Here is a 12,307-nt window from a genome sequence, read left to right on the forward strand (position 1 = left end):
CATCAAATGTTTTGAAGGATAACTAAAGGGAAGAATTAAAATTAGTTATTTTTCCAGGGGGGTATTCATGACTTTCTGATAAGAGCTGTCCAGACATGAAAAGGTCTGTTTCATGAATGTAAATTCCAGTCCCACAAATGGCCATGCCTTGTCAGAGCTCTGGTAGTGAGGACTCCGGTGCTGGCAGTAGGTTGTCAGGTGGGACTAATAGATGGTTAGGCCACAAACCTATCTAAAGTTGCTTAATGCAAATTTTGTTAAAAAATTTTGTTTATTAGAGCGCGAATGCTTGTGCGCACAAGTCGGGGAAGGGCAGAGAGAGGGGAAGAATCCCAAGCAGGCCCATGCTGTCAGGGCAGAGCCCCACGAGGGGCTCCATCCCATGAACCGTGAGATCATGACCTGAGTCAAGATCAAGAGTTGGATGCTTAACCCACTGAGCCACCCAGGTGCCCAAAGACTTTTTTTGTTAACTCTATATGACCTCTTAGGCGGTTTGCTTCATCTTTTGTTGCTGCCCATAAAGCAGTATGTGATTTTGCTGTTATTTGTCTTGTAAATTGATGGGCTTGGCCTTCCAGGAATGTATCAGAGTGAATTTTTCTCATCTAATTGCTGTCCTACAAAAACAAACAGCTAGTTAAGATGAGCTTTGTTAGTGTCTTACACATAGTAAGTCCTCCACCAATGCCTGACTAGCTGAAGTGGGCTAGAAGCAAAGATTTTACTTGGGGAAAATAAAAGTTACCTATTCTAAAATGTTGACTGTTCTAGAAAGTTCTGGTCTTGCGACTGAATGGAAAATCGTATTTGGCACTCCTTTACCTCAGAATGCATGCCAGTGCTTATCAGAGTTAAGAAATTCTTATGATCAGATTTGAGGTGTTAGGTTAAAATTTCCATACTTCCTATTCCTCTGTTAAACAAATAATAACTTCAAGTTAGGTTTTTAATGCTAAAATCAATGCTTTTTTTTCCAAAAGAGTAAATTCAGTAAAAATGTAAAACTAAAAATCCTATGGCTCTAAATCTAAGACAAATAAGGTCACATGGCTTATGCATTTCAGATGCTTAAAGAGGCCCTACAGTGTTTCAGGAAGACCATTTAAAATATTGTTCCCTGAGTTCTTGAAGCAACCCTAAAAGTAAGTTGATGAACTCCAAGACTTTAGAGAGAGAGAAAACCACATGGTTTGCTTAACTCTCTTCTAAGAGTAACTGTTGAAAGTGGTTTGTGTTCAGTGCTTTCCTTATAGCTCAAATACTATAAGAATGTGGCTTTATCCATTTCTTAGAAGATAAGCTCCCCAAATGAAACTTGTCAGAAGGAAAAAAAATGCTTAAAGAAAGTTGGGTTTTTTAAAGCAAATACAGTTTTAACCCTAGTTAACAGTGCAGTTGAGTAAATCAGTTTTTAGTATCCATAATCCAACAGGAGTGGTAATACTGCCATAGGTGTTAGAAGGTCAAGTACATGGGCTCTGGCTCTTCTGTCCTCCGTGGTTATTGAGCTCAGGGTCTCTCACTAAAGAGCCAAAATTATTGGAAACAGAATGACTTCTCCATATTTAAATGTGTAAGAAGACAGACATTTGGTTTTCAAATAAAGATCAAAACAAACTCATCAGATCTAAAACTTAAAATACCTGGAATTTACACAAACATTTGTACATAATATTGTTTTGTTTTTTAACTTATTCACAACTGGGGGTTTTAAGATTCTTGCATTGTGTTCATATACCCACCTTTTTGGTGGCTATCAGGGTATGTCTTTAAAATTCAAAACTGGGGAATAATTTAAACAGTGAAATATGTGACTATTTGCAGCTTCTATTAGAGTCTCTTTAGAAAAACTAATTACAGTGAATGGAGAGTACAGTTCTGTTGCTGGCAGTTTTAGGTTGAGCTGAACTTTAAACCAGTAAAGGTTTAAAAAAAAAAAAAAAAAAGGTTGAGAGAACCTACTGAAATGTTCCATCCATTTCAGTAAAGTGCACAAATGAGTGTATCCTTTGGCTTGGCTATGACCTCAAGGGAGGTGTAGAAGTCAGTGGTGCTGGTGCCAGATTCCTGACTATATTACTGAGGCTGGCAATCTTCTCTTCTAGGAGGTAATTTTTCTTTTCTGCTGTTTTTTGTCGCTGTTCAGTCATTTCCAGAGCTCTCAACAACTGGGCATTTTCAACATACAAATCCTTCACCATCGCATCTGCTTTAGTATTCTTGCACAGCTAGAAACAGAAACCAGAAACATTTTGACTCCATTTCTGTAACTGTCTTAAGTTTAAGGTCTGACATTAGGACAGTTGTTCATAAAGGCAAATGACTTATATTATATTCTTTTATTTAACAATACAGGTTTAACATCAGACGTGGCATCAGGGATACAGGCAGAGCACATCCACTTTTTCCAAGCTGTTTCTTTGCATAAAGTTTGTAGAAGCCACTAATAAAAGAACAGATTGATATTTGAAAGCTCAAAAAATAAAAGCTTTTTTTTCCCACCTAAGTAAATTAGGTGTTACTGCTTTTTCTTTCTCTAAAAATAGCAAAATACTTTCATAACTTCTGAGGTTTAGGGTGTGAACTTTAACTCTGTTCTTAACAGATGCTTGAGTTTCCTTCCCATTCATAGCTATAACCTACTGATTATTTTAAAATTTGGTTCATGTATTATAATACAGAGGTAAGATCTGGGCAGCTCCTTTTCCTTAACTCTTCCTCTTTTACATAGAACTTGTCAGAAGACAGACTTTAATTTTTATGGTTAAAATATATAGTCACGGGATGGGAAAACTTGTCAGTGGCCTTGCGATAATTTTATTTTGGTTCCTATTATATGTATTCCAACCCTCCCTTCCCTCATTACACCTCATTTTACAGGCAGTTTTAACCAGGGCATCTAAAAGTATAGAGGTTTCAGGGGAAAAAAGAACAACGGAGAGTGGCTAATTTATTAGCATTGCAAAGGGCAATGATAAAGACGATAACACCTGAAGCCTGGAATCTAGATGACGGGCAAGTGTAACATACTAACCTACTCTATTGAGTTGTTCTAAGGAAACATTCATCCCTTCTTCTCTCCCTTCCTTCCTGCTGTTTACAAAACACTCCTGGCTCTTCATCCTAAGACCCTCTACTGCCCACTCCTCCCTATTTCTCCCGTTTCTTCTCCTACTCATCTCAGGACACTATGATATGTTAATGCCAAAATATTTGTAGATGTCCACACACCATATGTTGTAACTGCATGATGTTCCAGTAGCCTAGAATGCCCTTCTCACACTTCTTCACCTGTTCAAATCTTACTCAGCTGTCACTACTTGAAGAGGCCTTCAGGAAACTTTCTTTAAACCATGGAGTTAGATCAAGTATTCTTCCCTGTGTTCCCCTCTGCTGAAAATAGAGTGGATCGGATTTTCTTTAAAATTACCACCTTGCCAAATGCTTAATACCTTGTATGTGAACTACGCTCCCCATTGGCAGGATTTTGTTCACTGTCATATCTCTAGCACTTAGAAAAGGACTTGGCATGTAGTAACTATGTTTTGAATAGGTGAATGATCACAGGGTTGAATAAATGCTTATTGTGTAAGACTTTTTCTTTCCATTTTGTGATTAAGATATTGGGCAAAGATAAGTTCCTGTCTAATTCTCCATTAAGACCTTCTCTTGGTATTATTATTCTTAAGTTTTATGTGTCTAGAAAACCAGGTGGGACAATTTCTGCCCCCACCTCCCCAGGTCTTAATCTCAGTTTCCAAAGTAGCTATAAATCTTTACTATAGAGTGGTCCTTTTTTGCATGTCTCTTCAGTGGTTACACAAATACTTTCTAAACCCAGGCCACACCTGCCGCCAGCAGGTCAGGGTCCCTATTCTAATTCAGAGCACAGCCTTTTGGGGTCTGGATATAGCCAGAAGACTTTTAGAAGTCATCATAGCCGTCGCAAACAGCAAAGCTAAAATTCCATTTATTATCTCCCCATTTTTTACCAACATAAATTTTTTAGTTATTTAAATAGAATGTTTACTGTCTTGGGCAAAGAAAAAAAATCTACAAAAATTAAATTTGAGCCACAGAATTTCATTAGGAATGCATTAGGTCCAAATGAGTCTCTTAGCAAATGTACATTTTTTAAATTGTGGACAAACAGGCCTTAGGAGAGCTCTGGAAAAATAATGTAGAATACAGAATTCGTATTTTTGGAGTGATATGGGGGACAGTGAATCCTAAGTCCTGCTATACGTTTGTAGTAGAATTTGCCTTTATTTGACAACAAAAATTAACACGTTAATGGCAATAAAGGAATGTAAAACTGGAGTTAAAAGTGGAATGTGGGGTGGGTGGGTGGAGAGGACCCGGGAGGCTCACTTGTTCTTTGAGCTGATTCACTTTATCCTGAAGAAGCCTTTTCACCAGTTTCAATTTCTGTTCAACTTCCATCATCCGTTCTTCCATGACAGTTACCAGTTGTTCCTGGTTTCCCTGAAGGGAAGAAAAAAATGTGTTGTCATTTGAAAAATATGCCATACCAAAAAGAAAGGCCTAGTAATTTATTTTTCCCACAAGATGCCTAGAGAAAGGACAGTAAATATGTGCCTTTGTAACGGGAGGGGTGGATTTCTGATGAAATGGGGGCTCTGAACACTGCATGGGTTGCACATTAGAAAAGTAATCCTATCAGAGAATCAAAGATTAAAAAAAAAAAAAAATCTTACCTGTGTTACTATCTTCCCCTGAGATAAAGCAAAATTCTTAAAACCCGTATTTTAGTACCTGTGTGCACTTCTTCTAGTAAAATAGTTTTCAATGGTAAATTAAAAATAAGGTTATCAACCTTCCATCTGTGACTTGGGCCTTGGCAATACTGTGGGTCTCTCAAGACCAAAACAAAACTGAGTTTATTCAGGATCACTTAGCATTTCCAGTCAGCTTGCAATTTGCGTGTCCATTTTTCCTGTGTAAAATGGCTGATTACTGTGAGGGTGTTACTGTTCCTTTCTTTATAATAACCGGCTTCTTCCTGCCAGTTATTGTTGTCATCTGTTTCCCAATTTGACTTGCCATTGTGAAGCAAACATCTGGAATGGAGGCTGGGTTTATCATAAAAAAACTTAAGAATCTCCCGACAAACAACTCACAGATAAAACGAGAGGGCAGAAACAGAGCCAGGGCTTCTCCTCTTCTCTTCACACAACAGTGATAGGTTAAGGAGTTATGTGGGTTTTGAAGAGAGTGTGAGTGCAGCCAGCTGCCCTCCCCGCAGGTCACGAAAATGTCCATGAAAGGAATTTCAGGTTTTTAAAGGTTCTTCAAGCATTAAGCAAAACTCAGGTGTTAATGGCTGATGGTATAACCCCTTTTAAAAGCATGGAGAATGACCAAACGTGGACTGGAAGCCAATGTTTGGATAAAGCAACAGCATTTATTGAGATATAAACAACTAAACCATGTGATTAGTTTGAAGACAACTGTAGTAAGTCAAAGTCTAATGCAGGAAGTAAATTTCAAGAAAGAAGCTTTGAGAACATTTAGCTTTAAAAAAAAAAAAAACCTGTATTTTAAAAGATAGAATGGCTTTTTAAAGGTCAAACGTAAATGGAAGATGCCTGATTTCTACTTGCTTTAAAAAACAAAACAAAACAAAACATATAACTCGAAGAACATGGAGCATGGCCAGAGTGAGGAAAGAGGAAAAACAAAGGCAGTCATATATTTAAAATTTATTTTATTGTTTCATCAAAATTTTTCTTTTTCCTGTCAAAAAAGCATGATACATCTTATACAAAACAGTATAAATAACCCAAATTTTCTTCCAATTCCATATATAAAAGTAGTACCTCTTATTAAAAATAGTTACAGCATATGGAATGAGAAAATATATAGAATACATCCTTTCAAGAATCTCAAGTCCACATTCTTTAAATGGTATAAATAAAATGATTTGTAACAAGCTGAAATTTGTGAATTTGATTCACAAACTGTCATTTCTACGTTAATAAATAAGAGACCTAATACTGCAAAGGCTTAATAATAATATAATTTAAAAGAGCACTTGATTCCAAAATGTTTTCCAGCTTATGTCTCTGTGTGTGTGTGTGTGGGGGGGGGGAGCGTGTGCATCTGAGTAGCTGCCATGGTAAGAAATGTCATCAATAGCAGCCCAGTTTTCACAGGTGCCCAATCCTTCTGTAGGAATCTGCATGCACTGCTCGCTGCTCCGGTAGCAAGGCCTAGAGAAAGAAGGCAAGTGGTATACTTCACCCCATGTCAGGATCATGTTTGGGGAGGAGTCTAAATTCACACATCTATAATGCAAACGATCTTTAAAAGCACACACATTAACACTACAATGCAAGCAAAGCAACACAGAGGCAGAAGAAATCACATCACTCCACACACAGAGGCGACGTGCAGATTCTAATAATGTTCTGTAATCTTAAAATTAGTGTCAGCTCAGGGGCCAGAAACAGGAGAGCCTGCAGTGGTATTCTAGAGACAACAATAAGCAGTCCACTCTGCCATCTGGCTGGAGAAAAAAGTTTTTTTGTTTTTGTTTTTTTTTTTAGTACAAAAACCTCAACAGTCTTTGCAGCGCCTAGGTGGCTCAGTTGGTTGGGCGTCCGACTTTGGCTCAGATCATGATCTTGCAATCTGTGAGTTCAAGCCCCACGTCAGGCTCTGTGCTGACAGCTCAGAGCCTGGAACCTGCTTCAGAGTCTATGTCTCCCTCTGTCTCTGTACCTCCCCTGCTCATACTCTCTCTCTCTCTAAACATTAGAAAAAAATTAGGCAAAAACTGTGCTAAGGTTTTTTTAATCTTACCCTGAAGTAATTGGAGTAAAAGGATATTTTTTTATTTTTAAACATTGGCAGGTGGGTCGGAAGAACATGTTTTGAAAACAGGGTGAATGAGAAAGCAATGGATACAATGTCTGTTAAAAACTGAGGTCAAGGTTTTATAACTCAATTCTGTAATGAATTACTGAAGTATCTTCGACAGCCCATCTACACAATTTTAATATTTGGAAACTGAAGCGGAATAGAGGAAGCTTCCAAAAACGTGGATTTTTAAAGCACAAAAGACAAAACTAATTGTAACCTTTTGTTTGAAAGGGCAGATGACAGAGGATATAATGACAAACCATAGATATATACTACGAGAAGAGGAAGACAGAACTGCTCCACTGTGTAATTGTAGTGCTAATTTGACTTTGCAAAGCCACTTTGAGACAATTAGGGAAAAGGAGTTGGGGAAATTCCTTATTAAATGTCCACTGAGAGACAGAAGATGAGCATCCAAACCAGAAAGGATTCATTTAAAATTATACAAATGAAGGAGTAATTTTAATTTTATTGGTTCTGAATAAACGAAATTGACAAGCAAAGCTGGACTATGAATGAAGCACTTAAGAGAACTATTTGAAAACCCAGCTTGTATCAGATTGTGTCTGTAAGAAGCTAGGATGATTCTAACTCAAAGGGAAGGGGAAAAAGATGTTGATTTTCTGAAAGAGTTTTTGAAACTAGATCATTTTAAAAAACATAGTTGACATTTTTCCTTTATGTCACTGACTCCACAAAGTCCCCACTTGTGAATTCTATGGAATTCAGCAGGTTGTACCCCTCAGGTACAGGAAAACCTAGGGGGCTGTGTTAGTACTGCGTATCCTAGAGGTGCACTTGAATTCTGTAATATTTCTGGCATCGGACAAATGTCAAGTCAAAAACTGTTAGGTCAGCTGTACACTGTGCTTAAGTGATCCTGATCCTTCGTCACGGATTACGAATGTGCAAAGGAGACCCAGAACACTTCATCACCCAGCTTAGAAGCTGAGAGCTCAAAAGCATCACTGCAAAAAACCAAACCCAAACAACACTGCAGTTCCGTGGGTCTGTAAACACAGGTAAGGTGGGACTCTTCAACAGACACGTAAGTTCTTAATCTCCACCTCTGAACGGGTAGAACTTCCCAATAAACAGGTCAAATTAGGTGATCTGAGTTTACTGTGAGGGAAAACAGAGCCTCGTACCTGCGGCGTGTTGGTTTCGGAGGTCCTGTTTTCAAGTTCCTCCTGCAGGCACTGGTTTATCCTTTCTGCCTGCAGCAGCTGCTGTTGAAGCTGCAGAAACTGCTCCCTGGGCACCGTCGGACAGGCTTGCTGCTGGCGCAGCTGGAGATCCCACGTGGGAGGGGATGGGCTAAGCATCACAGTGGACCTCAGGTGCTGCATCTGGAGGACAGAGGCGGAGCCCTGGTCAGCTGCAGTGCCTTCAAGCACAGAGCTGCCCTTGCAAATGTCAAGCAGAGGGAACGAAGCTGATGAATTCATTAATGGCCTCTCAGACCCACTGATCACTTGAACACAGGACAGTACGTGACTTGAGTAAGAAGTGAATAATGGGAAGGGTCATTTTCCTTAGGAGACAATATAGTTAAGAAGTAGGATTTCTTAAAAGTTTTAGACTTAAAAGATGTACTTCCTCACTCATGATGGAGCTACATGATATAAGTCATGTGTCTGAATTCTACTTCATTGTTTCTGGCACTAGAACTTTTAATCATGCCTGTTTAAGAAAACAGCGGGGCACCTGGGTGGCTCAGTCGGTTAAGCATCCGACTTCAGCTCAGGTCATGATCTCACAGTCCATGAGTTTGAGCCCCATGTCAGGCTCTGTGCTGACAGCTCAGAGCCTGGAGCCTGCTTTGGATTCTGTGTCTCCCTCTCTGCGCTGCTCATGTTGTCTCTCTGTCTCAAAAATAAAAGCATTAAAAAATAAAAGACACAAGTTGGGGTAAGCAAAGGGGAGAAAGTGTTTCAGCTTTAGGGTTTTGCCACTTTACTTACCATTCATAAAGACTCTTAAAAGCAAATGTTCAATGATTATTTTCCAGGTTAGCAACTGAGTCAAAGAATCTCCTATCCAAAATTATTTTAACCTATTTTATTTTGTCAATGTTCAACTCTTAAATGGCTCTGTAAGATAAGCAATTCGGGGACAGAGGGTGATATAGAAATACTTGTTCAAGACCGTAAGACAATGATGTGTGTATCACATGCCAAAGTTGGGAAGAGGAAAAGGAAGGAGAATGCACACTGCATGTGGCCAGTGAAGCATGGCACTCCACATCTGTCGATACATTCAGCGGACTGAGGACTCAACAGAAGGCATGCAATGAAGACGACCAAGTACCAAACTCAAGAAGAAGCACCTCAAGGCTTCTGAGAGGGGAAATAGGCCCTCTAAGACACGACTATAACTAAACATTTACCATGAAACTTCAGAGCCACTATCCATTTCCTTCAAGCTAAAGTTCTGAGGTGGGAGATTACCCGTTTTGAAATATTTCTAGTTACAGATTTAGAAAACCCACCATTTTATTTTCAGGAATAAAGAATAGGGAGAGTTACGATCCCATGATTTTCTATCAGCAGGATGAGTTTTTCACATATATCTTTACATACTGAGGAAAATCCTGGCCTAAATGTAAACAGACATATGCCACAGTTAAAGCAAACTGAAAATGAATACTGGCTCTTACCTAAATATGTATTAACTGTTACAGTCAGTAGAAATGATTACATGAACAGGGAGTCTAATGAGAGGTCTCCATGCTATGAAATTGATTGAAAGAGAATGTTCTACCTTCACACACTATCTCAGGCAGAGAACTGCACCCTTCTCTGCTAGTTCCAACCACAGAGTTCTAGGTACAGGTTAGCCACAGACAAAACAAAAACAAAAGAAAATTACAGGAGTCATAAAGAGAGGAAGAAAAGTATGAGTTACAAAAAGAGAACAGTTAAAACTGGGTATATTATATACCTGAATAGGTGTGCTCAAGTCAGAAAGAACTTAGAAAAACACCAACATTTACATTTCTCCGTGTATAAACTTTAAAATATCTTATGACTCTGATCCTGCAACTGCAATGTGAGTTTGGGAACTTACCACCTTTTCCTCCACCTACCCCACTACAATTATTTAGAAGATTCCAGGTCCAGCATGGGTGGATCTGATGTTAAATACTTGGTTTTACAGTTTATATTCTGCATCTCCAAATGGCAATTTTCTCGTTTGAGTGTTTGAAAACTGTTGGCTACCGGAGGTACCCAGTGGACTTGAGAAGTGCTGATATGGACTGGAACCCCTTTTTTGAATGTTCAAAATGAACTGTTTATAGAACACCGCCTCATGCAGTTCAAAGAGCCCCAGAGTGTGACTCAGATTCTTCTATTTCCTAGTCTAGTGATGTGGGAGCATGCCCTGGAACTATGGATATGTATTGTATTACATCAGCGACTTTTAAACTGGCATAGAAAGATGAGGAGAGATGCCTTCCCTCAAGGGAGTGCCTACATCAGATTAGAAAGCTTTCCTGAAATTCCTTGATCTTAAAAATTCTGAAAAATAATGAAGGGAAATTGCTTATGATGGCTAATCATGTCAAGGGGGGTTAGGAAGAGATGGGGGTTTCTGAGGACGGCTCGAGCAGGTGGGAGAAGAATTGGCCTGTTAGCAGAACATTCGGAGAGGATCTGCCACTGCCTAAGTATATACCCTGTTACTTATCAATTTGGTACTAGAGAGGTGGGGCTTAGCTTCAGCTATCTTACTCCTCACAATATATAATTATTTCATCAGAAAGCATGTCTGTATCTAAACATAGCCTGTAGCTTGGGCTTTTGAACACACTTATTATATGCTATTTATAGTTTAATCTCCCTATTAGTGGAGAAATCAAAGAACATAAGATTGGCAGAAACCTCACTGGTCATTTAAATGTCAGTGTGACGTATTTGCCCATATTTCGCCAGATTTCGTAAAAATCATCCATTTAAAATTACCTTGGCATGTCCAATTTCTTAAAAGAAAATATTTAAATCTCTCTCATCCTATAATTCTGTTTTTAAGATATTTGTACTCGTAGTAGTTTTTAAGAGCACAAAGACATTTTTTACCCATGCCTCTCTACCTGAGATAAATTTTGTAGTACACTACGTGATATTTTCATCTACCCAAAGCAAAATATCTCTGTGAAGTTTTTACTTACTATAGGAGGATTTGTACGGATGTTGTTTTACATCCTGTAATTGTACTTAGTAATCAGAAAGCAATCTGGTAAACTGGATACTCAATGTCCGAGCTGACAAGTTTTACAACTCCATTTTTATATTTAACAGATGTACCACTCCCGAGGCAGTGCTGAATTACAAATTTGTAATAAACCATGACAGCACCTGAACATTAAACTTCTACATGCTGATATTCCCAAATTCCTAACCCAAGAGGCTGTTAGCAATCCATCTATAAAACACTACGTATGATACGGGAGATATCGGGAAACCGTTACAATCACAGCAGTGGTGGGGAGCTCTGGGCCAGTACCAGAGTCCCCGCCCCCTGAATTTGTTGAGGTATGGGTCCTTGCATTTTAGGATTACCCACATTATTCCTTCCTCTGTGAAGCAGTGTAAATTCCGGTGACTGTAATGAGCAAAAATGTCTATCAAACTTGGTAAGACAGACCAAAGAATTCAGCTTGGCAGCATACTTTTCCAGTTTTTCTCGTAATAGGAATTCATGCTATGCTGCTCTCTCTCAACAAACGGCACATTTGTGGATTAAAATATTCTTCAGAGCTGAGGCCCTTTGCTTAAAAACTCACCTCCATTAGCTGCTCATCCAGTTTTACTTGTTTCTTTTTCAGGCCTTCATTTTCCAAATGAATTGTTTCTAACTCTCTTTCAAGGGAATTCATCTGACTGACCTGCTAAAAAAAAAAAAAAAAAAAACAAAAAACCCAAAAATTTCCTTTACAAACAAACACTTGAGTTGCTCTTCTTTGACAAATTCATGCTAGTCAGAAATCTCACCCCTTGGAAGAAAGCAAAGATCATTCAGCAAAGGAAAACAGCACTATGATTCAGTGCATCAGTTATATTTAGTCTAGTTTTTGATCATCACTGCTTACATAGAACAGATTCCGTAAGGCACCTGGCTTGCAAACTTTAGTGTCACTCACTGTAAGAAACACACCCAGGACATAAACTCACACCCAGAAGTACGTATATACGCATCATCAGTTATAAGTACATATCCCTGAAAGAAAATTTCATGAAATATTTATCCTTACCATGAACCATGTACTCTGATATTTTCCAGCACATTTTATTAATAAAAGTAGAAGTTTTCACTACATCACTTTCATGATCCTCTACGATGGATCGGTGGGGAAAACACTGTCTTAAGGCAAAGTTTAAGTCGGGTTTAAAACAGAGTACATAAAACCTGCTTTATA

The 12,307-nt window shown here is 38.7% G+C and overlaps 1 protein-coding gene across 9 annotated transcripts in view; it reads right to left on the reverse strand.

The window, feature by feature from the left end:
* Positions 1–461: 461 nt before the first annotated feature.
* NIN (ninein) overlaps positions 462–12,307 on the reverse strand; it is a 97,134-nt gene continuing 85,288 nt past the window's right edge. For 2 of the 9 annotated variants that reach the window (XM_030319079.1, XM_030319074.1), the window contains 4 exons: positions 11,675–11,779; positions 8,037–8,237; positions 4,375–4,488; positions 462–2,231 (listed from right to left, as the gene is read on the reverse strand). In XM_030319079.1, the coding sequence (XP_030174939.1) occupies positions 2,022–2,231; positions 4,375–4,488; positions 8,037–8,237; positions 11,675–11,779 (630 nt within the window). In that variant the 3' untranslated portion in view covers positions 462–2,021. Of the gene's footprint in view, positions 2,232–2,325; positions 2,447–3,610; positions 4,489–5,714; positions 6,237–8,036; positions 8,238–11,674; positions 11,780–12,307 lie in introns of those variants that run through there. The other 7 variants (XM_030319076.1, XM_030319075.1, XM_030319077.1 and 4 more) reach the window with 7 other exon arrangements.

Source organism: Lynx canadensis, chromosome B3 (genome assembly GCF_007474595.2).
Source record: "Lynx canadensis isolate LIC74 chromosome B3, mLynCan4.pri.v2, whole genome shotgun sequence".
NCBI lineage: Eukaryota > Metazoa > Chordata > Mammalia > Carnivora > Felidae > Lynx > Lynx canadensis.